Source organism: Elephas maximus, chromosome 24 (genome assembly GCF_024166365.1).
Source record: "Elephas maximus indicus isolate mEleMax1 chromosome 24, mEleMax1 primary haplotype, whole genome shotgun sequence".
NCBI lineage: Eukaryota > Metazoa > Chordata > Mammalia > Proboscidea > Elephantidae > Elephas > Elephas maximus.
In genome coordinates, this window is record NC_064842.1 from 3,196,327 (window position 1) to 3,223,493 (window position 27,167).

A 27,167-nucleotide genomic window follows, 5' to 3' on the forward strand; every position below is an offset into this window, starting at 1 on the left:
CCTTCTCCTCACTGCATCACGTGTCTCAACCGTTGTGGAAGGAAATGTTCAGGCTCTCGCCATGTGAGGCAGGGCACGCTGCATCCTGTTTGTTTGCCCCCTGTTCTTGCAAATCTAAGATGCTGTAACTTTGTTGAATACCTGGGAAGGTAGTACTTTGGGGGTTACAAGCTCTTGAAAGAGAAAGGCGCCCATTGCCCAGGGTGTCCAAATGAGCCACGAGGTCCCCAGTATTACCCTCGGGTTGGGGAGAGCTTGGGTGCCCTGCCCGCACCCAGCTCCGAGCCTCTTCTCCTGCCAGCCCGGTGGTGTCTGGGGTGCCTGGCTCGCTGACGGTTTTTCAAGCCCATCTGTTCAGTCAGATGTTCGCCTCATTGTGTGGGATGGTCAGCAAGTGCCATCCCAGCCAGTAGGTAATGGACGTTTAAGTGCTGGTCCCATCCATATACTCCAAGTCTTAGCTACAGACCCGAACAGAAAAAAGCAGGGAGCCCAAAGGTAAGGGTTTTCCAGCTCTCTGGCCCAGTTGGAAGGGCCGGGAACTGCCCACAGGGTCGGTTAGCAGCAGACTGGTGTTTTAGAAGCTGTGTCCTCTCTAGATGGACTCACAGCGCCACCCAGAGCTGCCGGTCACCAGCCCGCTGTGCTGAGTGTCTTGCTCCACTGCCAGCTGACTTAAGGAGAGAGGGAGCCCTCTCAGGGTTTGCTTCCCCGGGCTCCCCTGTGCTCATCCAGCAGCGAGGGCACTGAAATCGGCATCGGAACATTCCCAGACCACGGAATGAAAGAGGCTAGGTGAAGGCCAGGCAGGTGGAGGCCAGGCAGGTGGAGGCCAGGCAGGTGAAGGCCAGGCAAGTGAGAAGGCCAGGCAGGTGAAGGCCAGGCAGGTGGAGGCCAGGCAGGTGAAGGCCAGGCAAGTGAGAAGGCCAGGCAGGTGAAGGCCAGGCAGGTGAGAAGGCCAGGCAGGTGAAGGCCAGGCAGGTGAGAAGGCCGGGCAGGTGGAGGCCAGGCAGGTGAAGGCCAGGCAGGTGAAGGCCAGGCAGGCAGCACAGGCCCAGCCCCCGGACAAGCTGGCTCTTCGCCCTCTGTGGCCTGTGCTTCTATACACGAGGTGAAAACACATGCTGCCGGGACAAACACACGGTTTGCTCTCTTTGGGGCAGAAAAGAGGCAGGGATCCTTTCAGCCTCTGATGTACTGTTTTAGGGGCTCCTTCATTCTCTAGAAGGTGGGACGAGGAGGCCCACGTTGCAGAATTTCTTTCCACCACAAGGAGGAACGTTAGGTGGTTTCTTAGTTTAAAAGGAGTCCCTGGGTGTGGTGTCAACAGTTAACACCCTCGGCTGCTAAATGAAAGGTTGGTGGTTCAGAGGTGCCTCAGAAGAATGGCCTGGTGATCTGCTTCTGAAAAATTAGCCACTGAAAACCTTGTGAAGCACAGTCCTGCTCTGACATACGCGGGGTCTCGGTGAGTCAGGACCAACTCACCGGCAGCTGGCCAGTTTGAGGAACTCGGTATGTTAAAGCAGACAGCGTCTGTTTGCAGAATGTTTGCAGGATGATAAGGGTTGGGTGTAAAAACCCCAAAACCAAACCCACTGCCGTGGGAAACCCTGGTGGCGTAGTGGTTAAGTGCTACGGCTGCTAACCAAGAGGTCGGCAGTTTGAAACCGCCAGGCACTCCTTGGAAACTATGGGGCAGCTCTACTCTGTCCTCTAGGGTCGCTAGGAGGATTGGGTGTAGCTGTAGCAAATTAAAGCTTCAATGTTTTGGACTCCTTAGGTATTCACCAGCTATATTGACCTCCTGTATCCAACAGAAGACAGGAATGACCGGCTGAGAGATTCTTATTTCTTCACCTGTGAGTGCCAGGAATGTACCACCAAAGACAAGGTAAGCTCCACTGATGCAGCCAAGGCACGGCGACGTCCTCCATCTCAGACCTCTGCAGAGCGAGGCCCTCTTGTCCCACTTGGAGTATGTCCTCAAGGATACGTTTGACCCTTTAAGCCAGCCTTATCAAGACAGCCAGACGGAAGAATCCAGTTAGACCAGGTGTCTGTTCAAACCTGCTCCTGGTAGCTGGCGAGAATGTTTCCATTCGTACGAGTAAGAGAAGGATCTGCCAAGTGGCTATTTCTTGAGACGAAATGACTCTCAACAGAGAGGGGAAGGAAAAGGGCACATGGGAATAGTTTTCAGGCTTTCCAACCCGTTCACCAGGATACGTGGAATTTTCCCTGCCTTTGCCTGAGTTCTTGCTCTATCGGTGCCGTTCATCTTTATTCTCTTGGTTTGTAGATGTGGGAACAGACATATCTGCTCACAGCAAACACGTTCTAGGTAGCCTTCCCAAATAAGGGTTGTCTAGATAATTAGTGAGCCCTGGTGCTTAAACGCTCAGCTGCTAACCAAAAGCGGGGTGGTTTGAACCCGCCAGCCGCTCTGTGGGAGAAAGATGTGGCCGTCTGCTTCTGTAAAGATTACAGCCTTGGAAACCCTATGGGGCAGTTCGGTTCTGTCTTACTGGGTCACTATGAGTCCGAATTTACTCAGTGGCATTGGGTTTTGGGTTAGGTAATTGGGTTAGATAGTATTTTTCTAGTTTGTTTTGGATGTCTTTTAGATGGATTGCTTGGTTTCCTTTTGTTCCTTTGTAACCCTGGAAGAGCAAGTCCATCTCCCTTCACAGGGAAACATGGGTTATTTGCGAGCTTTCTCCATCAGTGTGGTTTCCCTGGGAGGTAACCCTTTGCCTTTTTGGACATTTTGCTCAGGATAACGCCAAGGTGGAAATCCGGAAGCTCACTGATCCCCCAAAGGCAGAAGCCATCCGTGACATGGTCAGATATGCCCGGAATGTCATTGAGGAATTCCGGAGAGCCAAGCACTACAAATATATCCTTCAACTGTCCTGACAGTATACCGCCCCTCACTGATAGGAGGGCGTGGGCATTTGAGAAGGGGGGGTCAGGAGAAAGATGGGTTTAAAATTCTGAATTTTGGAGGAAGAATGTCTCCTGGTAAGTGTGTGAAGGTTTATTGACCCCATCAGGTGGTGCCAGCCATAGGCAAAGTTAATGAAGTTCTTATTTCTGCTTATTTGACAAGTTTGCTCAGGAGCTCAACCTGGTGGAAGAGTTTCATTCTCTAAGACTGTGAAGAACTAGTTTGTTGAAGGCCATTACTTAGGGTATTTTACTTCGGGCAATGCACAGTGCCAAGTAATTTACATACATTATCTCTACCAACCTTCACACAGACACCAGGAGGGAGGGGTGCTATGGCTGCATTTAGCAGATGACAACACAGGCTCACAGATTATCAAGTAATGGCCCAAGGGTACGCAGCTCACGTGGGAGAACCGAGATTTTGCCTCAGGCATGCTGACGACCAAAGTCTCTGTTCTTAACCACCACATTGGAGCCCTGGTGGCACAACAGTTAAGTGCTCTGCTGCTAAACGGAAGGCTGGTGTTTTGAACCCACCCGGCAGCTCCACAGGAAAAAGTCCTGGCAGTTTGCTCCCATAAAAATTAGTCTAGAAAACCCTGTGGGGCAGTTCTCTGTCACATGGGGCTGCTATGAGTCGAAAATCTACTCAGTGACACCCAGTGACAGCATGATAGCATTCTCTTGGCAATCGAAAAGAAATTGGATTTGTACTCTAACGTGTAGAACTAAAACCCACAGAAGGAAATTTGAGAAAGGCTTGGTGTCTCTCCCCACTTTCCCGTGGTGGGGCCCCTTCCTTAATTATGCCCCGTCTGTAGTGCTCAGAGCTTCCTGCCTTGAGTGAGGGTTTGAATTCAATTAGGAGATTGCAGGTCTGTGATTCTAATCAGTGTTGTTTACATCTAATCTGAGGGTCTGTTCCTTGTGGCTGAAATTCTTTAGTTTTGTTTCACATTTGAGGTTTTGAGTTTTTCCTAGTTTGTTCCTTCAAGAAAAATGTCATTCCTTTCACTTCTGCTTGGTTTTATGTAATTCACTTTTTCAGAGGGTGAGGGTGGGGGTCCAGCGGACGAAAGGAACCCCTTGAACCCAGCCTAAGCCCCCAAGCGGCCTGCACCTGGCCTGTCATTTCCTTGACGCCACAGCGCCCCCTAGTGAGCTGCTGGAGATGTGCGCGCTCAGCCAGGAGAAGATGAGCTCGGTGTTTGAGGACAGTAACGTCTACATGCTTCATATGATGTACCAGGCCATGGGCGTCTGCTTGTACATGCAGGACTGGGAGGGCGCCCTGCGGTACGGACAGAAGATCATCCAGCCCTACAGGTGACTGCAGTGGCTTTTCTCCCGTCCTGGGACGGAACGGAGCGTGTTGGTTCGGGATGTGTACCCCGGCTCTTTCTCTGCTTCCTGCACCCTGCTGGGACATGCCTAGAACAGCTGTCTCCTTTCTGCACCCACATCTGGAGGGACAGGGTAGGGTGCTGCTCCGTCTGGCCAGGCTCGTCCCTCCACCATCTGGAGGAGACCCCCAGGAGGCAGATCGAGGTTATTCGGGGGCACTGGGCACAGGGCCATCCAGGGCTGTATCCATAGTAGTTAATACAGGGCAGTGATGGAAAGCCACTGCTTTGCCTATTTTCCCATCACCCCTCCCGAGTTAAATGGCACTTACTAATCAGTAATTGGTGGTCTTGGAAACCCTGCTTTTCCATCATTACTAACACCTTTTGCTTTTTCAGATTGCAGCCCCTGTTGGCAAATGCGGGGCCTCGGGGGCAGTTGGTTGGAGGTGATGGTTTGCTGCCATCCCTAGGCAGAATGAATAAATTGGGTTTTAATTTGGAATGGTAACAAATGGTGACAGTGAGATGGACTGACACAGTGGCTCAACAATGGGCACAAACACAGCAATGATTGTGAGGATGGCACAGGACCGGGCAGTGTCTCGTTCTGTTCCCAGGGTCGCTGTGAGTCAGAGCGGACTCGACAGCACCTAACAACAACAGCCACAGGAAGTCGCCTGGCCAAGATGGTTATACACCGTACGGTGGGTGACTGGGGGAAGTCGCGGCGTTGTCGCTGGTCATCGGACCAGCCACTTCAGGACTGGAGGAAGTCATGGCGTTGTCGCTGGCCATCTGCCAGCCACTTCAGGACTGGAGGAAGTCGCGGCGTTGTCTCTGGTCATCCGACCAGCCACTTCAGGACTGGGGGAAGTCACGGCGTTGTCGCTGGTCATCCGACCAGCCACTTCAGGACTGGAGGAAGTCACGGCGTTGTCGCTGGTCATTGGACCAGCCACTCCAGGACTGGAGGAAGTCGCAGCGTTGTCTCCGGCCATCGGACCAGCCACTCCAGGACTGGGGGAAGTCGCGGCGTTGTCTCTGGTCATCCGACCAGCCACTTCAGGACTGGGGGATGTCATGGCGTTGTCGCTGGCCTTCTGACCAGCCACTCCAGGACTGGAGGAAGTCGCGGCGTTGTCTCCAGCCATCGGACCAGCCACTCCAGGACTGCAGGAAGTCGCGGCGTTGTCTCCGGCCATCGGACCAGCCACTTCAGGACTGGGTGGCCTGGATCTGAAGCACGGGGTGCTGTTACGTGAGCTTACGTTATCTATTTACAGAGCCACCCCAAGATGGAGTGGATCAGAGTCTCTCAGCATTAGGCCTGGAAACCTGTGTGCTCAAGAAGCACCCCGAGTGTTTCCAGCTAACTTAGGCTCCCCCAATATTCTTTCAGGTTCTAAGATTGGAGACTAAGGTTTGTTTAGTCTGAACTTCCACTAATTCTGTCCTCTACTTATCCCCGTGTTGCCCTGATTAGCCAGCAGGGGGAGCCCCAGGGGAAGCCAGGTCCTCAAATCAGCTCTTAGAAATGGAATTTGTTAAATTGGGTGTGATCTCAAAGCCTTCCCTTCCTTGTAGGGTGGTAAGGAATTTCTCTGGTCTCATGCACACGTCCCTCTTGAGATCTGTAGGGGAGAGAGAGAGTAGAGATTGGGAGCATCTCAGCCTTGAGGTTGTTCTCACAGCAGGGCCTTGCTGGCTTGGGCTCTTAGCCTAGTGAGTCCCACCCAGAGGTCCGGCTACCTCCAGCCCACCCAGAGGTCCAGCTCTACCTCCAGCCCACCCAGAGGTCCAGCACTACCTCCAGCCCACCCAGAGGTCCAGCTCTACCTCCAGCCCACCCAGAGGTCCAGCACTACCTCCAGCCCACCCAGAGGTCCAGCTCTACCTCCAGCCCACCCAGAGGTCCAGCTCTACCTCCAGCCCACCCAGAGGTCCAGCTACCTCCAGCCCACCCAGAGGTCCGGCTCTACCTCCAGCCCACCCAGAGGTCCGGCTCTACCTCCAGCCCACCCAGAGGTCCGGCTCTACCTCCAGCCCACCCAGAGGTCCGGCGCTACCTCCAGCCCACCCAGAGGTCCGGCGCTACCTCCAGCCCACCCAGAGGTCCGGCGCTACCTCCAGCCCACCCAGAGGTCCGGCGCTACCTCCAGCCCACCCAGAGGTCCGGCGCTACCTCCAGCCCACCCAGAGGTCCGGCGCTACCTCCAGCCCACCCAGAGGTCCGGCGCTACCTCCAGCCCACCCAGAGGTCCGGCGCTACCTCCAGCCCACCCAGAGGTCCGGCGCTACCTCCAGCCCACCCAGAGGTCCGGCGCTACCTCCAGCCCACCCAGAGGTCCGGCGCTACCTCCAGCCCACCCAGAGGTCCGGCGCTACCTCCAGCCCACCCAGAGGTCCGGCGCTACCTCCAGCCCACCCAGAGGTCCGGCTCTACCTCCAGCCCACCCAGAGGTCCGGCTCTACCTCCAGCCCACCCAGAGGTCCGGCTCTACCTCCAGCCCACCCAGAGGTCCGGCTCTACCTCCAGCCCACCCAGAGGTCCGGCTCTACCTCCAGCCCACCCAGAGGTCCGGCTCTACCTCCAGCCCACCCAGAGGTCCGGCGCTACCTCCAGCCCACCCAGAGGTCCGGCGCTACCTCCAGCCCACCCAGAGGTCCGGCGCTACCTCCAGCCCACCCAGAGGTCCGGCTCTACCTCCAGCCCACCCAGAGGTCCGGCGCTACCTCCAGCCCACCCAGAGGTCCGGCGCTACCTCCAGCCCACCCAGAGGTCCGGCGCTACCTCCAGCCCACCCAGAGGTCCGGCGCTACCTCCAGCCCACCCAGAGGTCCGGCGCTACCTCCAGCCCACCCAGAGGTCCGGCGCTACCTCCAGCCCACCCAGAGGTCCGGCGCTACCTCCAGCCCACCCAGAGGTCCGGCGCTACCTCCAGCCCACCCAGAGGTCCGGCGCTACCTCCAGCCCACCCAGAGGTCCGGCGCTACCTCCAGCCCACCCAGAGGTCCGGCGCTACCTCCAGCCCACCCAGAGGTCCGGCGCTACCTCCAGCCCACCCAGAGGTCCGGCGCTACCTCCAGCCCACCCAGAGGTCCGGCGCTACCTCCAGCCCACCCAGAGGTCCGGCGCTACCTCCAGCCCACCCAGAGGTCCGGCGCTACCTCCAGCCCACCCAGAGGTCCGGCTCTACCTCCAGCCCACCCAGAGGTCCGGCTCTACCTCCAGCCCACCCAGAGGTCCGGCTCTACCTCCAGCCCACCCAGAGGTCCGGCTCTACCTCCAGCCCACCCAGAGGTCCGGCTCTACCTCCAGCCCACCCAGAGGTCCGGCTCTACCTCCAGCCCACCCAGAGGTCCGGCTCTACCTCCAGCCCACCCAGAGGTCCAGCTACCTCCAGCCAGCATGCCTGCCTCCTGCTCAGGAATAGAGCTAGAACCTGTCTCTTTAGGGCAGGCCTCCAGGACACAGTAGAGCAGAATTGCCTGTAAATAAATACCTCCTTCTCACACACAACACACACACACTCTGACAGTCAGCTCTGAGCTGCCTCCTGGACCCTGTTTCTAGAGAAAAGGCCCTTTTCTAGGCAGGCCTCTGTTAAAACCAGGGGGAGTACCTACTGTATATAAAGTGCTCTGCGGGACAATGGAGAAGCCGTCTCTAGAAGATACAGCTCTTCTCCTGACTTCAGACAGCTTATGGCTTTGTTAAAACCAACCGACAGTACAAGGCAAGACAGAAAGCAGCATCTCTAGAGGCATCGGGGTGTGTGTACTTTTAAGGGCACACTCTAATGTGAGTGCTTAGGCCTACTTGCTGTCCTTGTGAATGGGACATTTCCTTTAAAAGATGTTTTCTCAATACCCTGCTTAGGGTATACCTGAAATACAGAAATCTGCATGTGGATTGGCCATTGTGTTTATCGATGTTTTGGGGATAGAATTTCTCTGTAGTTTTTTACATAGCTGTTCAGAAACACATAAACTGCATAAAACAAAGGTGTCTGTGATGGGTAGGCAGTGGCGAACCATCCACTCTCACCTCCCTGGAACCTGGCGGGGTTTGGAGGTGCCTGGCTGCTATGGAGAGTTTGGCCATGAGCTCAGCTGCCGCAGGCTTAGTGGTCCCGCGCTGGGTGCTGCCCAGCGGCCTTTGACCAGGTGGCCTTTTGTCTCTTCTTTTCTTCCAGTAAGCATTATCCTCTGTACTCCCTCAACGTGGCTTCCATGTGGCTGAAGCTCGGAAGACTGTACATGGGGCTGGAAAACAAAGCTGCAGGAGAGAAAGCCCTGAAGAAGGTATGTTTTATGACATGATGTTTTATGACGGCCTTCTTAGCAGGCTTCCCTCATGCCCATAAACTGAACGGCTGTGTACAATGGAGAATGACCAGCTCCTGACCCACCCTCTGGCCATAGGAGCGGAAGTGGGTGGGGTAAGGAATTGAGCCAGGGCAGTGTTTGCACCCGTGCCCTCTAAGGGAAGGATGCTCACACTGGGAGGCCCATCCCAAAGCCGGGAGGAGAGAAGCAGGTACTGCCGTCTCCTCTGTGAAGCCTGGAAGTGGGCCAAGGCCACTGGCTGGGCCAGAGACCTTGGGGAGGGAATTCTTCATTTGTCTGCCCTTTAGGACTTATGGAGCCCTGGTGGCGCAGCGGTTAAGCGTTCAGCTGCTAACCAGAAGGTCAGCAGTTTGAATCCACCAGTTGCTCCTTGGAAACCCTATGGGGCACTTCTACTCTGTCCTGTAGGGCCACTTTGAGTCGATATCAACTGTACTGCAGTGGATTGGGTTTGGGTTAGGATTTACAGAATTACGGCACCCATTTGCGGTGAAATCAGAGGGGTTGGATACAGATGCTTGATGTGCTAGTCACACACCAGAACCCTCAGTTACATTCTTTTAATTCTCACACAAATCTGATGAGGTAGATTTTCCCGATGAGGAAATCGAGGCTCAGGTTAAGTAACTAACCAGCAGAGGGTATGTGAGGGGCCTTAATTCAAGCTGGGGTCTTTGCGAGTCCAGGGCTGTGGCTACTTCCCCCTGTGCCGTGGCTCAAACGCATGGGGGGACCGAATTCCTGAGGAGCGTTTGCCTTTCGGCGCCTGAGCCACCGTTGTGAGTACCGGCTCTCATTGTTCACTCTGTGGAAGTTAACAGTGATGAAATGTAATCCTTGGGAAAGTCTGTTAACATACCCCTATCAGAGAAGGTTTATAAACGCTGGGGCCAGGAGGGGCCTGGAGGCCTCATCCTCTAGGTTGCCCAAAGCTTCCCAGGAGGCTGCTTGGGACAATGGGAGCAAAGTCACCTATCCCAAATGGAAGGGTCTGGGCCCAGCCAGGCTAGGAGTGCCGGTAAAGCATGAAATTTTAAACCATGGGATTTTCTTCTAAGATAACATATTTATTGCCTTAGTGAAGCAGAGGGAAAACTAACCAGCCAGGTCCCGTTGTTGGCCTTTTCTTGCCTCTTTGGAACTGTGAAATGCTGGTAGGTCGTTCAGTAAAGGATCAGAGAGGGGCAGGATAGATCTGAACAAGGAACAGGAGCCTTGAGACTAATGCAGAGGGGAGGGGAGGCAGGAGAGAGCAGGATGCCTTTTAAAACAGGTGATTCCTGGTGGCCTGCCTCTTACTGGCTTGAGATTTAGGAAGAGAATAGTATAATAGAAAGGAATGGGGGAAGAAAAAAGAAAAAGAATGCCTGTCATAGTCACGGGCATCAAAAACTCCCTGTTTGGGGAATAATTTAAGTCTTTCCATCTGAGCCTTATAGCGGAATTCTAAAGACCAAGATCAATTCTAATGGATCGCATCTGATATCTACATCCTGTATGTTAGGCACTACTCTGAACGCTTTCTGAGTGTTATTTCTGTTTTACAAATGAGAAGACGAGGCACAGAGTGGTTAACTACGTTGCCCAAGGTCACACACTTGGAAGCCGTGGAGCTTCTGGACACCCCACCCCTTTATGTTGCCTCACTATAAAGGAACCCTAAGGAGCCGGGGTGGCACAACGGTTAAGTGCTTGGCTGCTATCTGAAAGGTTGGTGGTTCAAACCCATGAGTGGCTCTGTGGGAGAAAAGACCTGGCAATCTGCTCCCGTAAACACTACAGCCTAGGAAACCCTACGGGGCAGTTCTACTCTGTCCTATAGGGTCACTATGAGTCAGAATCAATTGATGGCACACAACAACATAAAGAAACCTTAGTAAATATGTTCTCTGTAACTTCTCAAAATAAAACCTGCATCTACTTTAAAGTTTGCTAGACTATTAAGAGGAAACAATGAAGTTTTTTGAAAGAGAAACATGGTTTCATGTTACCTACATCATTTCTCCAGGTACTACCTGCACGTACATGGTTTTGCTCCATGGTAGAGACTGGGTGGCTAACTGGTTACCAGGTGATGTTGGGTCGCAGTTTAAAACGGCAGGTTACGTAGGAGAACACAGGTTCTGAGAGCCAGGTTGCTTGCATCCTGGGCCTTAAAGCAAAGGGGTCCAACTTGCATTAAAGTTACCCCAGATGGAGCTGTGGGGCATTTGCCTTCGGGGCCTGACCTCTTATGTGTCTCTTCTTCCCCAGGCCATTGCCATCATGGAAGTAGCGCACGGCAAAGACCATCCGTACATTTCTGAAATCAAACATGAAATCGAAAGCCACTGAAACTATGCAACATCTTAGTTTGTATTTAAATGCTAGTGCAGAAACCTTAAAGATTTCAAATATTTCAAATCTCACACATCAGTCCAGTATTTCTGTAAAAAAAAAATTGGATTGAAAACACTACATGCACTTAAACCATTGCTTTCCTGGAGGTTGGCCTTAATCTTTAACCTTAATATCAAATTAATTTTCAAATGCTATTTTTTCCCTAAGAGATACACCGTGGCTTCACGTAATATACTTTGGACACGTCGCGTTTAAAAGATGCAATTATTTTTTCTTTTGCGCCTGTTCTTTGGATAGATTTTTAAAAATGTGATTATTTTCCCCTTCATGCCTGTTGTAATGTTCTGAACAAACCTGAATGCTGGAGGAGAATAAAAAAGATAACGGTATTGGAGATTGGTGTTGTCTTCTTCCTGTGGGAGGATTTGTAAAGTGGTGGGAGCCCACCCTTGGAGTGGAAGTCAGTCACACTTGTTCCGCACACAGTGACCCCAGGTGTCCTGTCAGCTGGTGCGGACAGGGCCTTGGTAGTCTGCAGGTGGCACACCACCTGAGGAGGAAGAGGGAAGGCACAGGAAGGAAAGAAAGGTGGCTGGCAGAGAATGACCAGGTGACTAGAATGTCCCCACCCTCGTCCGAGAGCATGCCTTTTAATTCTTCTGTCCAGGGCCCAGTATCCCTGAAACACAGAAAGGGTGCTTAATGCAAGCTTGGCTTTCTTGGCTTTTTTTTTTTTTTCAGTCTGTCCAAAAGCAGACTTTGGATCTCACATTCTCTTGATTGTTCTGAGCAGTACTCTCCTTGTTTGGAAAGACTCCAGGGAAAGCTTGAGAAGGAAAAAAAATTTTCCTTTTCCCTTAGCAACTCTGTGTTGAGCAAACACTGATCTCCACCAGCACTGCCAGCAGGAATCCGGCTCTCTGCAGCCTCAGCCTCCCAGCAGCCACTGTGAATGGTGTTTGTGAGCAGATGCTGCAGAGAAGGACAGGTGTCTCCTGAGCGCAGCGTTGCTTCTTTGAGGAAAGTTTCTTGGACTCCAAAGAGAGGAACTCCCTCTCGGTTAGTGATCAGAGCCTGTTAGGGTTGACACTCGAATTATCTTTCACTGTTGCAATCTGGAAACAGCTCGAGCGGCAGGGACCACGTGCTCTTCTGTCCTGGGAAGTCCACATGGCATTTACTGATCGCCTACTGTATGTGAAGTGCTCTGCAGTCCTCTCCAAGCCCTCAGAGATGAGTAAAGAGGAGGTTAAAAAAAAAAGTTAGGGTTCTGAAAATGCAGGGGCAAGAATGTGAAGGCAGGAGAGGGTGGTGACGCGAGAACCCAGAGTCAAGAAGGGGAGAGTGTTGACACGTCGTGGGGTTGACAACCAGTGTCACAAAACAGTATGTGTATTGTTTAGTGAGAAACTAGTTAGTTCTGTAAACCTTCATCTAAAATACAATAAAAGATTTAAAAAATAAAAATGCTGACTCCCCATACTGTGTAGCTGAGCCTAAAATATGCTTAGCTCACCCTCTCCATAGATTTTATAAAACTATAAAAGTAATGCTTACTTATAATAAATGCCAATAATGCTCGAATTTACATATGCAATTTCATTTACATATACAATTTACATTTACAGTCTCATATATGAAACGTGGAAACCCTGATGGCGTAGTGGTTAAGTACTATGGCTGCTAACCAAAGGGTTGGCAGTTCGAATCCACCAGGCGCTCCTTGGAAACTCTATGGGGCAGTTCTACTCTGTCCTATAGGGTTGCTGTGAGTTGGAATTGACTCGACTGTACTGGGCTTTTTTTTTTTTAAATGAAACATATATGAAAAAAGTGAGCCATCCTTCTTCCTTGCTAAGCCCATTCCCCAGAGGTAGCCACTGTAAACGGTTTTTGTGGCCCCCGTTTTTTTCCACACTTACAACATATCTAAAGGAGCCCTAGTTAAAGCACTTGGCTGCTAACCAAAAGGTCAGCAGTTCAAACCCACTAGCTGCTTCCCAGGAGAAAGATGTGGCAGCCTTGGAAACCCTATGGAGCAGCTCTGTTCTGTCCTACAGGGTAGCTATGAGTTGGAATAGACACGATGGCAACAAGCTTATTTTTGCTTTGATCATTTTTTTATATAACGTAGCTGTATAAATAGATTAAACAAAGGCAGAATGGTACTAGCATATTATTTTGTAATCGGCTTGTCTGAGTTCACAATATGGACTTTTCCATTTCGGCATTTACAGACATGCCTCATTCTTTTAAAAGGGCACTGAATGTGTGTCTCATACTTGACTCAGCCATTCTCCTATTAATGAACACGTTTTCTTCCTCAATTTCCTGTTATTACAAATAATAATAAAAATACCGTCATGAAATTCTAGACCTATGTATTGGCTGGTATGTAGCACATTTTTTGAATATAATTTTTCTTTGCTGTTGAGAATATACACAGCAACACACACACCAATTCGACAGTTCCTCGATGTGCCGTTTAGTGGCATTGACTACGTTCGAGTTGCGCAGTCTCACCCTCCATTTCTGAGTTGTTCCACCGCCATTAACGTAAATTCACGAGCTCCCTAAGGTTCCTATCTGATCTTTGCAGTTGCTGTTGTCAGTTTGATCCCATATAGATAGTTCTTAAAAGACCACAATGCTCAAGACAGACATTTTTTACTAGTTAAGCTGAAGTATTGTTTGGTTTTAAGAAGACCTCAGGCCATATCTTTGGCTTAAGGTTTAAAGATTATCTCAGGGCAGTAGCTTCAGGGCTTCATCCAACCTTCATGGGTCCAGAAAGTCTGGAGTCCATGAGAATTTGAAGTTCTGTGCTGCATTTTCCCCCTTTTGATCAGGATTCTTCAATGGGATCTTTGATCAAAATGTTCAGTAATGGATGCCAAGCTCCATTCAGTTGTTTTGGTCTCATGGCAAAGGAGGCAGTTGTTCTCGGAGGCAGTTAGCCACACATTCCATTTCCTTCTTTTATTCCTGCTCTCCTTTTTTTGTTGCTCCAGGCAGATAGAGACCAATTGTTGTGCCTTGAATGACCATTTGCAAGCTTTTAAGACCCAGGCAGTATGCAAGGGACTAGGAGGGAGAACAGACGCACCAACACTTTATTAGGCCAATTAACTAGATGTCCCATGAAATTAGGACCCTAAACCTCCAAACCAAGAAACCAAATCCCATGAGGTTTTTGGTTGCACAGAAGCAGCCTCAGTGCTTTTTTTTTTTTTTTTTTGATAGAGTCTCAGAGTGGAATTTCAGAACCAAATAGTGGTAACATTTTTTAATTGAAATAAATTTGGCCACATTTCTTTTTTAAAAAATGCATCGGGTACTGTCCTCATAACACTGTAGTATTTTTTAAAAAATGTTTGCCGTTCTAATGTGTGGAAGAGTATTTTGTTTTAAATGCATTTATCCATGAGGTTGGACACTTTTTCGTGTATGTAGAAACTGTTGTATTTCTTCTGTGACTTAATATGCATGGCCATTGCCGATTTTGCTGTTTGTTCATGTCTTTAATAATAATCTGTAATGATTATAATATACCTCAGTGCATACTGGGGTATTAGCTCTGTCTTGTACTCATAGTAATATTCTTCCCTGATTGTCGGTACCTTCATTTTTCATGACACTTGCTGTACAAAGGTAGATTGTTTTCATCTTTAAAAAAAGAAATAAAGCTATTTTTAATTTAAATATTTGATCTAACTGGAGTTTTTTTTTTTTTCTTTTCATAGTGAGGGATCCAGCTAGATGCTGAATAAATTTTAATTTTCAAAACTGCTAGCCAGTTATGCCAGCACCATTTATTGAATAATTTATTTCCCTTCACTGATTTGAAATGTTACTATCATCATTCCCTTAAGACTTGGATTTGTTTCTGCACTATTTCGTTCCATTCATCTATCTATTCCTTTGCCAATAAAATCCTTTTAATCATTGTCACATTACAAAACTGACCTCTCCGCGACGTGAGTCTTTCTGTCCAAGAACACGAGTTTATTGTGTTTACACAGGTCCCACAGATTTCTCATCCCTAGATTTTGTGTTCTGTAGCTATTATGAACTGCTCTTTTCTTCCGTTATGTTTCTTAACTGTAAGTCTGTTGTTTTCCATTTATTTTTATTAAAGAAAATAAAATGTAAATAAAAGACGTTTGATTCTGTTTTGTGATTTTATTTCCTGTTTGTATGTTTTCCTTGTTGCTGTTTCTTATATGTATCTTTTGTTCTGCTTTTTTGGATTTTCTTTCCCAGCTTTGGTAACAGTCTATTTTGTGATAAATAGGTCTACTAGGGGTTGCCATTTTACCTCTACTTAATATGATAAAACTTCCATTTTTTCCATTTATCAACCAAAGAAAATAAACTAGGTTCATTAAGGTAGCCCATGAAAGATAACAAATAAACCTATTCTCTCACCATTCCACCGGACATGCTATTTTCATTGACGTTTTTCGTCTTTTTTTTTTTTTAACACTATGTAGCTTTTCTTCCAAGAATTGTAATTGTTTCATTACCACAGTCACCAGATAAATGGAATTACTTACATGTTTAAATAGATTTCCTTTTACTGTAGTGTGGCTGACAGTATTCTCGTTTTCATGATGTGAAATGGGTTGGGACTGCTGGGAGGTGAAAGACCCCTTTGGGAAATGCCAGTAAGAGCTAGCTTCTGATTCAGTGATAAAAAAAAAACAAAACTAAACCTGTTGGCCTCGAGTCGATTCCAACCCATAGCAAGCTTTTAGGGTTGTGAATTGGCTCTTCTCAGGAGCTGTTACATTGCCCTGTTACTTCTCAAAGGGACATAAGAAAATGTCTGTCCTCATCATGAGGGGTTCCTTGTGTATGTGCTGTTGACTCTCTGAAAATCTGGGCCAGGGCAGCTGCCTTCAAACTTAGAGATGAGTTGAACTGTTATAAAGCTGAAAGACAGAAACAAGAATTTGGGGTCTTCTATATATAGCAGCCTGGTTAGCCCTGGTGGCTCAGTGGTTAAAGAGCCCAGCTGCTAACCAAAAGGTTGGCAGTTCAAATCTACCAGCTGCTCCTTGGAAACCCTATTGGGCAGCTCTACCCTGTCCTATAGGGTCGCTATGAGTTGGAGTTGATGCGACGGCCGTGGGTTTGGTTCTGTTGGGCAGCCTGGGTGGCTGCCTTTCTAAGTTGGCAGTGTGGGATCTGAGCAAATGATACTCTTGGGATGGATGAGAAGGCCTGTGGAGTTAATCAGGGTTATCACTGCATTTGTGAGAAAGACACATTCCTAAGTACCCTTCACACCATTTGCCTAGTGATTGCCTCTGTGGGGTTAACCATGATGACTTTGCAGCTTTCAATCTAAGTCTTCAGTGTGATCAAGTTATGCAACAGTTAAAAAGTGGACAGAAATAAATGGACTTAAAAAAAAATGAGAAAGCAAATTTTCCCAGGCAATTTGCTGGTAACAATAATTCTGAAAGGGATAAAAATGCTTTTAACTAATGCAAACATACATAATACAGAAAAGAAGAAGATTCAGCTGTTTTCTCTGAAAAAAAAAATGGTTTATTGCATATGGAAATCAATAGATATTTTTTACAAAAAAAGGTTAGAATAAAGATCTCACATTTGGAAAGGCACATATGAAACATTATACAGTAATAACAAGGGTAGTGAGAACATGAACAATATGCAACTAAGACTAGTATCTAAATAAGACTTTATAAAAACAGATAGGAAACAGTGCAAAAAATACTGTCAAAAAGTCAGCTTTATACACCTAGTAACTGTATAAAACTGACAAGCACAAGCTTATTTACTGATATAAAACAGCACATAGAATAGCATGCATAATTTTATTTAAGGCTTTTAATATTATTAAATTGATAGGGAGTTTATACCAAACTAAATTGACATGGATATTGGTAAAAAAAATCAGTCCCCAACTCAGGGAATGTCCTACAAGCTTTTCTGTCCCTCTCTCCCCTTAAGCTGTCATTGGTGGGACAGGGACTGGGCTTCCATTTTGCGAGGGGCACCTATGGGGAGGAGAACGCGTTCTCAGGACCCCAAGTCCCAACGTGGAATGCATCTTTTACGGCAACGACACAGATGTGGTTAAATTTCCAGGTCAGCCCACAAAAGCCAACCAGATGTTGCCAATAGGACCTTGCAGAGTTCTGGAAGACAGCAGGCTTTTGTGGGCTGACCCAAGAACCTTAAGAACAAACTGGTTTCTAAGTAGGGAACTTGTCTGTACATCGAATTGAAAACTTACTAAATGTCAGTTGTCTTGAATTTTACCAAAATTCACAACATTTTATGAAACACAGATCAACAAAAGCATGAAAATACTGAAAATGCCCAACACAGTCCAGTAATAAACTAGATTAGCCTGCTTCTTGATGTAACAGAGGCTACACAAGGTTATACACTAAAAGTCACCTGCATATGGAAACCTTGTTTTCCATTTAAGAATCCTCAAGCAGGTTGGTCAACTCCTGAAGGAACAAAGGACACAGGCAGGATGGACATCATCTCTGATGAAGTGTAACCCAACTTCTGAAAGGATAAGGTCAACAGAGTCTTACAGATTCCAAAGAGTGGCAAGAAAAAGGAAAGTGCAAGAAAACTTCATAGTGTTCAAGTTGAAAAAAAAAAAAAAAGGCTCTAAATTAGAGCCTTCACCTTTATGCTGAACGTATTCATTAGCTAACTGCAACTGAGGGGTGTGGGGGGCCCCTGAGAAACACTGCGCCACCAGAAGCTCTGCTGTAAGGCTGCTAGGAAAGGAAGGCTACCAGTGGCCAGCAAGGGGAGACGGAGCTCTTGAGCAGCCACCTACGATGAGGTACACATCAAAACCCCTGACATCCAACAGGTCCACCTCGACAGCGAGGACGCAGCTTGAAATGGTGAGCAAGGAAGAGAACCCAAAGTAGCAAGTCTTTCCCGGGGTGCCACCGACAGTCTCGTCACTTTGGCACTGCACAAGGGGTGGTAGGGAGTAGTGTCCCAGAGGTGAGAAAATTCCAGCAATGAACATTCTGATAGCAGCCTCAAGGCTGGTCTGAACACCCTCCCTCTCTGGGAGAGCTTACACCACTTTTTGGAAGACTGATCTGCGTGGCTCAAGAACTTCCTACAGAGACAGCAGTCCAGTTCAGGCTGCACGTCAGCCTGGCCTTCCTGCCTCACAGCTAAATGTTGCTGAGTTTATTTTTAAAATGGGAGGGCGGAACGAGGCTCTGAACAGTAGGAACTGAAGCTCACCCTCCCTTTACGGCACCAAACACAGTAAATCACCCGGGCGACTGATGCCAGATCCTTGATGGCAGGCCCACGGACATTTCAACAGGAAACATTTTAGTTCAGGATGAAGACCTGGCCTGGGAAAGGAGATGAGCTGTACTAAGCGGGAAAAGATAACAAGGGTAATCGGCAGGATAAAATGCTTACCGAGCTGAGTTTATAACTAAAACGCAAGAGCTGAGCACAGGCGAGGTGAGTCTCAACAGGAACCCCTGAGTAATGCTGACTTCTGGACAACACACTTGGGTTTGCAGGACTTGACTGGACACACCCTATTTCTCCCAAGCAGCTGCTGTTACGTTCAATACAGGCATCGGTAAGGTCTCTTGCCTCTGAATATCTTAGAAGCTAAACACATTTTGAGGTAAAGATGAAAACCACTGTTTCCTTGCTCATAGTTCAAAGGCAGTGTCCAATGTGATTAACAACTTGGAGCTTTATTTCTACCCTGTTTTTAGAGCTGACTAGTTTGTCACCTACAATCTCTAGACCATTGGAAAATCTGTAAGGTGTCCATGGAAAACCCAAATGTCTCCACTGGGAGGCACAGCTACATGATTTGTTACCTTGCTCGTTAAAGGAATCTGCAGCCTGATGAACGTCTGCTAAAATCCAGTCAATAAAACACAGCTGCAGGAAGGTCTTCAGTAAAACGTGGGGAAGCTGTATTCCCACCAAGGACCATTTGAAGAGGCCAACAATGATTACTTGGTGCTTCTGGAAAGTACTTTATTCTATTTGCCCAACAAAGTTATTTCTGACACCGAGGAGGAATGGAGGATAGATTTAGCACCAATGTGGGTCTGACCCAGTCGCACCCCTAGTCGTAAGTTCCCTGGCACACGCCTTGGCGTGCCTCCCCTCCCCAGAGAGAAAATCAATGGCTCCACCTGCTTTCACCAGCAACCATGCTGTCTGCTGGTCGTGGCGCAGGGATCAGAAGGCACACTCTGCTTTTTGACTGACGACACCTTCAGGCGCGTGCATCACGTTCCGTAACCTCTGGGCCGAGTGCTTGTGGAACAGCTCAGACAGACTACACCACAAGAAAGGATGGCAGCTGAAAATCCCACAGGCGTGTGTGCCTTATGGTCACCCCAGCCTGTCAGAATCAACAGTGTACAACCATCTCTTCAGAGAGCAACTTTCAAGCGCCAGGAGACAGTCCACTCGGCCAGCGAGCCGACAGTCACGGCAAGGCGGCTGGTTCACAGAAGCTGACTGCCCACTGCACCCCCTTCCCTGCTCACTAGCCCTTGCTGGAGACACAGCATGTGGGGTGTCAGGATCCACACCATATCCGGAGCAAGAAACACACTGTACGTCATAGGTTGACCCACGTGAACACTCTGTAAATAAAATATGGTCAAATACTGGAAATTTCATATGGGGCAACCTCTGTTATGCATGCTGGAAACAAGAAGAAAGGTGGTCAGCTGGGTAAAACATTGATCTACAGTCCTACCTGGGTTTATAACCAAACGCCAAAAGCTGGGAGCAGGCAGAATAAAGGTCCCTGAGTCCTGGGCAAGCTGGCAGCTAAGACTCACAGGACTCGCCCAGCGGGGTCCACAAAGACCTTCTCTCAAGCTGGTAGAGAAGGGAGGCCCCAAGGTAGCTTAGTGACTCTTAAGCAAGCCACAAAAATGACAGAAGCAAAGTTCTTCCCATGTAAGCTTCATAAAAGCTTGTCACACCAAATATCCCACGTGGAGATGCCTTCCCCTTCCCTGACCTCACTGTGCGCCTCCAGCTGAGAGAGAAGCCCATACTTCTGCAGTGTCTTAAAAAGAAATGGACGTCTGACACACCTCACCGATGCAGCTCCCTCTCTTCCTATTTGAGGAAAGAGGCGTGTATAAACGCAGATGCTACCTGCAAATGCTACCAGAGCCTCTTTCTAAAAGGCGGTATCTCCTGAGAACCCAACGACACCAAATGAAGCTCAGCAGAACCTTGCTTAGCCTCGCCAGCTGTCTCACCTCCTCATCGTAAGGATGAAGACACCAAGCTCGGGTCCCATGATCCCAGGACTACCAGGAACAGGGATGAACACTTGGGTCAACATGAGGATATAAGAGACATAACAGCCCAACCAGGAAACTCCAAAACCAGGGGCTGAGAGTGTCTGCCGATTCTGGTGTGAGATGGGATCTTTTTTTTTTTCCTTTCATTTTTAATTTTCTCCCTCCCAGTCCAAACTGCAGCAATATAACCTGACAGCTCTAGCTTCAGACTTGATACCTCACCAGGAAATCATCCCAAAAGCCCTAACTAGGTAACTAATTTAATACACTTTGCTCCAAGGTTTATTCCTTGGCTTGCTTCCCAGATATAAAGCAACTCTGGGTAATTATTATGCAGATGCCACGGAAAGGACTTGAAATGGTTGATGCGAATTTAACAGGAGCTATGCTGGCATTTGCTGGAGATGTGAAAAAGGAATGCAAAACATGGTGATGAACAAAAAACATTTGTTTTTAAAAAGGAAATATTTAAACCTTAGGGGACTAACTTTGAACTGTTTTCCTTTGGGTTTAAAGATAAACTTTGGGTAGGAAATTTGATATTAAACCTACCTCTTCCCTGCATTTTGTGCACAATGGAGATTTGCACAGCACAAGGTAGGAAACGGACGGGTTTACAGGAACTCTTACGTGATGGCTTCAAAGAGACACCAGATCTACATGGTGCCCACAGGAGACACTTGAACAGCGCCCACGCTGGGTGTAAAAGATGAAACACTGATGTTTTTCATTATGCAATAAACCCATAACTGCAGACCAATTGTTAAAACATCCCTAATGACAAAGTGGAGCCCTAGTGGTGCAGAGGTTAAGAGCTTGGCTGCTAATCAAAAGGTCAGCAGTTGGAATCCACCAGCCTCTCCTTGGAAACCCTATGGGGCTGTTCTACTCTGTCTTATAGGGTCACTATGAGCTTGGTTTAGTTCAACAGCAGAGTACCCCAAGGAGAGAAAACCTTAAAGAAAGGAAACAATACCTCTTTGCCTGTTGATGATCCAAGTTCTGAGCTTCTCATAGTGAGGGTGATAAACTGTTCCATTGAAAATACACGTAACACTAACGGTTTTCTTTCTAGAACATACACAAGAATTCCGAGATCTACGAAGCTCAATTGAAGTTATACTCCTTGACTGACTGTTCAGATTTTGGAGTAAAGGGAAGCCCTCCGTCCCCAGGTACTCGGAATTTAAATTCAGTACAACCACCACCGCACCTAGCCAGAGGTTCGGCACTGATGATGAGATGGGCTGATCATTCACAGTCCCAAGTAGTTCCCAGATAATCTGCTTGCAATAGCTGTCTACGGTGACAGGAAGTCACAAAGCCATGCTCTTTCTTGTCGATTTGATGCCACTCTTTGTATTTTCAGCTCAGGAAAAAGGGCAGCTAATGGAGGAAGGCATAATGGAACAATCATAGGGGTCATGTCTAAGATTAAAGCCATAATTAAAAAATCTGTTCAAGGAAAACTAGACAGTAGAAAGGAAAACTCCCCAAAAACTCGGAAAGGGGAAATGTGTGGAGCATGTTTCCCTGTGTACTAGCCTACACAATTCAGAAGGACGGACGGTGGCCAATTATGTCGCAAGGAAAGGACAAACCAAACTGGGCTTCACGCTGCAGGTAGTGTTAACACCATGATGGACCAGAGTGGGGGTCACACTACAGGTATGTTAACATCACAACAGACCGGAGCGGGGAGCCACTCTGTGGGTATGTTAACACCACGATGGACCAGAGAGGGAGTTACAAGGAGAGAAGGAAAGCAGCAAAGGACTTCAAACCTGACTCACAGGGGCCCTACAGGACAGAGTACAATGTTCCATAGGGTTTCCAAGGCTGTAATCTTTACAGAAGCAGACCACCACATCTTTTCCCTGTGTAGCAGCTGGTGGGTTCGAACCACTGACTTTTCAGTTAGCGGCCAAGCACTTAACCACTGTACCACCTGGGCTCCTTCGAGGGAGACTGAGTTCCCCATCCTTCATGAAATGGGTCCAGATCTGGATTATGGAGGCGTGAACAGGATTTGTTCTACTTCTGCAGGCCAGAGCCTGGAGATGGTCCCAGAGAAGATCCCCGCCACAGTGGGGTTCACTGTGTGGGGCTCCTGGCCAGAGCCCCTGCCACCTAAGTGCCAAATAAGCCCCCATCAATCAGCCTCACCAACCGCTCCCTTTACAGCCTTCCCACTGACTCAGCACGTGACAGAAAACACAGCATGCACCCAGCACCCCGACCTCCAGGCACCTGGCCAGCACAAACATCTCATTTACATAAGAACAACTACCAAGGCTCTGCCTGACTCCTCTCTCTTCCCCTTCTGGTCCACTATCCCCTCTCAATCAGGCAAGAGGCCTAATTGAGCAGATGGCCTGGCCCAGGGCCTCGAGGCCCTGTGTCCTCTCGGAGGACACAGGGCACAGGGAGAGTGGCAAAGGCCCAGGGTGCGGTCCCCAGCACGCAAATGCAGGCTCCAGAGCCCAGGGTAATGGGTGGTCAGGACAGATACGGCAAGAGCTGCCCATTCAGCCTGGAAGATGGCAAGTACTACAGCGAAAGGGAGCCTTCCCCTGGCTGTTCCCATCTCTAACTCAAGCTTGGACGGAGGAAAAAACAGAGAGAGACTAACGAAGGAGAGGGCAGAAAGGAAGGACCGAGGAGGCCAACCGTCCACCAAGACTCATGAGCCAGAAAATAAAATCTAAGAGCAAAGTGTGTTTTTCTTCAGAAAAGGCTCTTGACCCTTTTCTTTGTATTTCAGGATGAATTCATTTTCTTGCCATCTTTGGTTTGGACATGAGCAATTAAGCTGATGGATTTCAGGGTTGGTTACAAATCTGGCTGCAACTTCACTAGGGATGTGTTCCTTATGCCCCAGTCCCCACAATGACCCACCGGGCAATCGTCCCTGCTCACGTGTTACAATGCAGATCAGTCACCATGTGGTTCAAATGAAAAAGCATTACATTGTGAAAACTGCATTAAAATAAATCACAAATGTTATTCCGAAGGAGGAAAATAAATTATCTCATATAAAATAATACATGACGTCTGTCTGTGAAGAATCTTGGCTCCCGTCTTCGGAGAGCCCACGGCCTGCCTGCTGCCAGCCATCCGCATCCGGAGCAGATGTTGTCGGAGGTGCCTCCCCGTCGGCGAGAGGGATCAGATGAGTCTGGAGTTCTGCAGGAACTGGATGAGGACCTGGTAGACAAACTTGTACTGAGCGATGGTCTGGACCATGAACACCCTCTGCTCCCGGAGCAGCCTCAGCATCATGGGTACTTCCACCTTCTGCAAGAAAGAGACAAAGCACACGATCCTGAGATGGGGACCTCCCTCGGGTGGTTCCTCCTGTCCTGGTCCAGGTACAAGACAAAGCAGAGGACTCGGCTTCTGATCAGTAGGCTTGACCAATCAAAGGGTCCATTTCCAGCAACTGGAGCTTCTGCTGGTAACAAGCAGACCTTTGCCTAAATTACACTTCAAATGCTACCAGTCTCATAATATACAACCCAGAGCTGTCCGGTAGTGAAACGACTAACATAATGTTTGGTACGCATCACTCTGGTGAGCACTGACACTACAAGGATAAAAGAATAAGGCTGATGGAAGAACACAAATTGTTTTATTCCACTTACGTGAAATACCTAGAATAGGCAAATGCAGAGACAAAAGTTTATTCGTGGTTACCAAGGCTGCGGGAGGAGGGAGTGAGAAGTCATGGCTTAAGGGGCACTTCAGCTTCTTCTGTTTGCAGCGATGAAACATTTTGGGAAATAGATCGTGGTGACAGTTAAACAATGTGATGAATGTAGTTAATGCCACTGAATTTTACACTTAAAAATGGTTAAACTGGCAAATTTTCTGTTATGTACATTTTGTCATTGTTGTGTGTCACTTAGTCCATTCCTCTCCTGTTCCTGCCACAGGCTCTGGACACACAGGCAAGGTCAGAACAAGGTCAGAAGGAGCTGAGAACACAGGATCTGGGTCAGGCTTCTTGAGCTGAATCCCAGCTCTGCCACTTCCTAGCTGTGGGACAGAGAACATTGCTTCAGCACCTGTGCCTCAGTTGCTATTCTGTAAAACAGGGTATTAACAGGACTGATCTCATGGGGTTACTATGGAGGCTACTTGGGGTAACACCTGTGAGGCTCTTGGAATGGTGCTGGCACACGGTGAGCGCTAAATACAGGTTAGCTTCTGTTATTGCAGTATTCTAGCTCTCGTCATCACCACCACCACCGTCGCCAGCACCACCGTCATCACCGTCGCCGCCACCACCACCGCCATCTCCACCATCACCAGTCATCACCACCGCCGCCGCCACAACCACCGTCACCATCGCCACCACCGTCATCACTGTCGCCACCACCACCGCAGGTGCCACCACCGTCGCCACCACCGTCACCACCACCACCATCACCATTTCCACCATCACCACCGTCACCACCACCACCATCACCATTTCCACCATCACCACCGTCACCACCACCACCATCACCATTTCCACCATCACCACCGTCACCACCACCAGCGTCACCATCACCCCATCACAAGAGCCTGTAAGACAGCCACAAACAGAGCAGATTATCTGATATGGGGCAGTCTGGGGACAAGGCCAGAAAGCCTCCCCCGTTTCTCAACGAACGGGTTCCCGATGCTGAAAGATGCGCCGCCATCAGGTTCTGCTGCCAAGTGACCCCAATCATGAGGCAGGTGACGTTTGCCCCAGACTTGCTTAGAGGCATTTCCTCCTTCCCACTCTGTGAAGAAGAGGTAACTTATCCAGAAAAGCAGCAAGATGAAGACACCTGTGATTTGGCTAGTGAGAGTCTGACCTTTTATAATGAGCTGATCTGGGCTGTGAGCTAAATCCTGGGGGCCAAGAGAAAGCACTGTTAACCAAAAACTACTGCTTTCTGAAAAACAAGTGCAGGTATTGCTACTACTGCCAACACACAGCGCACAAGGCAGCAGGCCAGCAGGGGCTTACTCACGCAGCCCGGGAGAGTCGTCCTTCCATCCCACCCCACAGCTACCTGACCTCTGCTTCAGTGTCTCTGATTCACTGCTTGTGTTCAACTCTTCTGCGTGAAGAATGAAACTCAAGAGAACAAAGTCCAGAAAAATAAAGAAAAGCCATTTCACTGGCAATACAGAAACTGTGATGAGTTACAGACTGAAATACGAAGGATGCAAAATCCAGAAGTCAAGGGAACATCTGCCTGCACGGGAGAAGAACAGGGCACGTGATTTCACACTTATTTGTCAAATCTTTGTTTACAAAAAAAAAAACTAAACTAAAAATGTATTCTTCTCCTGAAATAAGGGCTTAAATCTTACTAGCCAGGCCTGAAACAACATCAGAACAAAGTAGAGATTTTTTTCCCCCTGCAGATAAGGCAGGCAATGTTTGTGCTAAGGGAAGGGAAGTGAAAAACATGAGTCATCTCGCTATCTTTGAATATCGATGGGACCAGAAGTTCTCTCCAGACTGACCAAGCTCCAGCAAAGAATGCTCTGGCATGGAACGCTGCACTGAGGAAATCCACTACGTTTGGACGCCATGGAGAATGTAGTCACCCTGAGCCCACGCCAAGCCCAAAGGAGACCCTACTGGCAGATCCCTCCCCCAGCACCATGCCGGCTCTGACATGTGCTGTTGTGTCCCACTGGGCCAGTAACATCTGGTGATCAATGAGCCCTCACATCATAGCATCATCGAGGCTCAGCCTCTGATGGGTCTCCAAAGAGCTCAGAACAGAACCACCTTTCATGTCGAGAGAAGACAGACTGAATAGCTTCTCAAGTTAAGAGGGGGAAAAGGGGAGTAGAGGAAGAGATTGCAGGGATCAGAGAAAAGATGGGGGACTTGGGGATGGGGGCACGAAGAGCTGTTTCAGGCGGGAGGTGATGATGAGGGCCTTCTTGCTCCCCTGGAATCCACCGGTGCCCATGTGAACCCAGACACACTGACGCTGCATGTACTGACTGCACTTCAACCCACTCATCTTCCTAGCAATGGGTGGGTCTGGGCCTTGGTGGTACTGAAGACTTTCTGGCAACCCCTGGGTGGTGCAAACAGTTAAGCGCTCAGCTACTAACCAAAAGGTTGGTGGTTCGAGTCCACCCAGAGGCACCTCAGAAGCAAGGCTTGGTGAAGTCCTTCTGAAAGTTCACAGCCATTGAAGGCCCTTGTGGAGCACAGCTCCAGTCTGACACACACGGGGTCAGCGTGAGTCAGCGATGATGTGGTTGGATGGTTTGGGGAGCGACTTGTCAGCAGTAACAGGGTACAGGGAAGCGAGCATCAATAGACATCCTGTGTCAGACAAAATGGTGAAAACTCCTGGAAGACGATGACATTTCCGTATCTATGCAGTCTCAGCTGCTGCCACGGTGGGTCTTTCACTCATCAAGAGGACTTTTTTTTAAACATTAGACCACAGTTAGCATAATCCCTCTTCTACTTTTCAGCAGTACACACATTCAGATGGACAAACTGGAAGTTTCCCAAATTAACTTCTTAAAGGCAGGGTGTTTAAAGTCCTTTGAACGTGCTGAAACTCAGTATTTATTGTTTTCCAGGAAGTTTCAGCGTAACAGACATTGTGGCGCCATATATAATCTGATTTTCCAACTACTGAGTAAACGCATATACGCGATATGAAGTGCATCTATGGAGCGTGCATTGTAGTGCTCCTTCATCTAAAATGTACCAGACCCCTACAAGAATTTCCTTCTATTGGCCCAACTGTATAATGTGAAAACTGAATAGGAACTAAACGACACCTGGCACCAAGAGGCAGAATGGAGATGGAGAACCCTGGAAGGAGGCAGA

General features: G+C 48.6%; 2 protein-coding genes across 4 annotated transcripts in view; one reads left to right on the forward strand and one right to left on the reverse strand.

Moving 5' to 3' along the window:
• The window catches only part of SMYD2 (SET and MYND domain containing 2), a 68,806-nt gene extending 54,143 nt beyond the window's left edge, over positions 1–14,663 (forward strand). The window contains exons 8-12 of one of the 3 annotated variants that reach the window (XM_049868082.1): positions 1,784–1,894; positions 2,779–2,899; positions 4,101–4,278; positions 8,495–8,603; positions 10,902–14,662. In XM_049868082.1, coding sequence (XP_049724039.1) covers positions 1,784–1,894; positions 2,779–2,899; positions 4,101–4,278; positions 8,495–8,603; positions 10,902–10,982 — 600 coding nt within the window. In that variant the 3' untranslated portion in view covers positions 10,983–14,662. Of the gene's footprint in view, positions 1–1,783; positions 1,895–2,778; positions 2,900–4,100; positions 4,279–8,494; positions 8,604–10,901 lie in introns of all 3 variants that reach the window. The other 2 variants (XM_049868081.1, XM_049868083.1) reach the window with 2 other exon arrangements.
• A 1,873-nt stretch (positions 14,664–16,536) lies between these two features.
• The window catches only part of PTPN14 (protein tyrosine phosphatase non-receptor type 14), a 219,015-nt gene continuing 208,384 nt past the window's right edge, over positions 16,537–27,167 (reverse strand). The window contains exon 19 of the mRNA XM_049868566.1: positions 16,537–23,614. Coding sequence (XP_049724523.1) covers positions 23,486–23,614 — 129 coding nt within the window. The 3' untranslated portion in view covers positions 16,537–23,485. The remainder of the gene's footprint in view (positions 23,615–27,167) is intronic.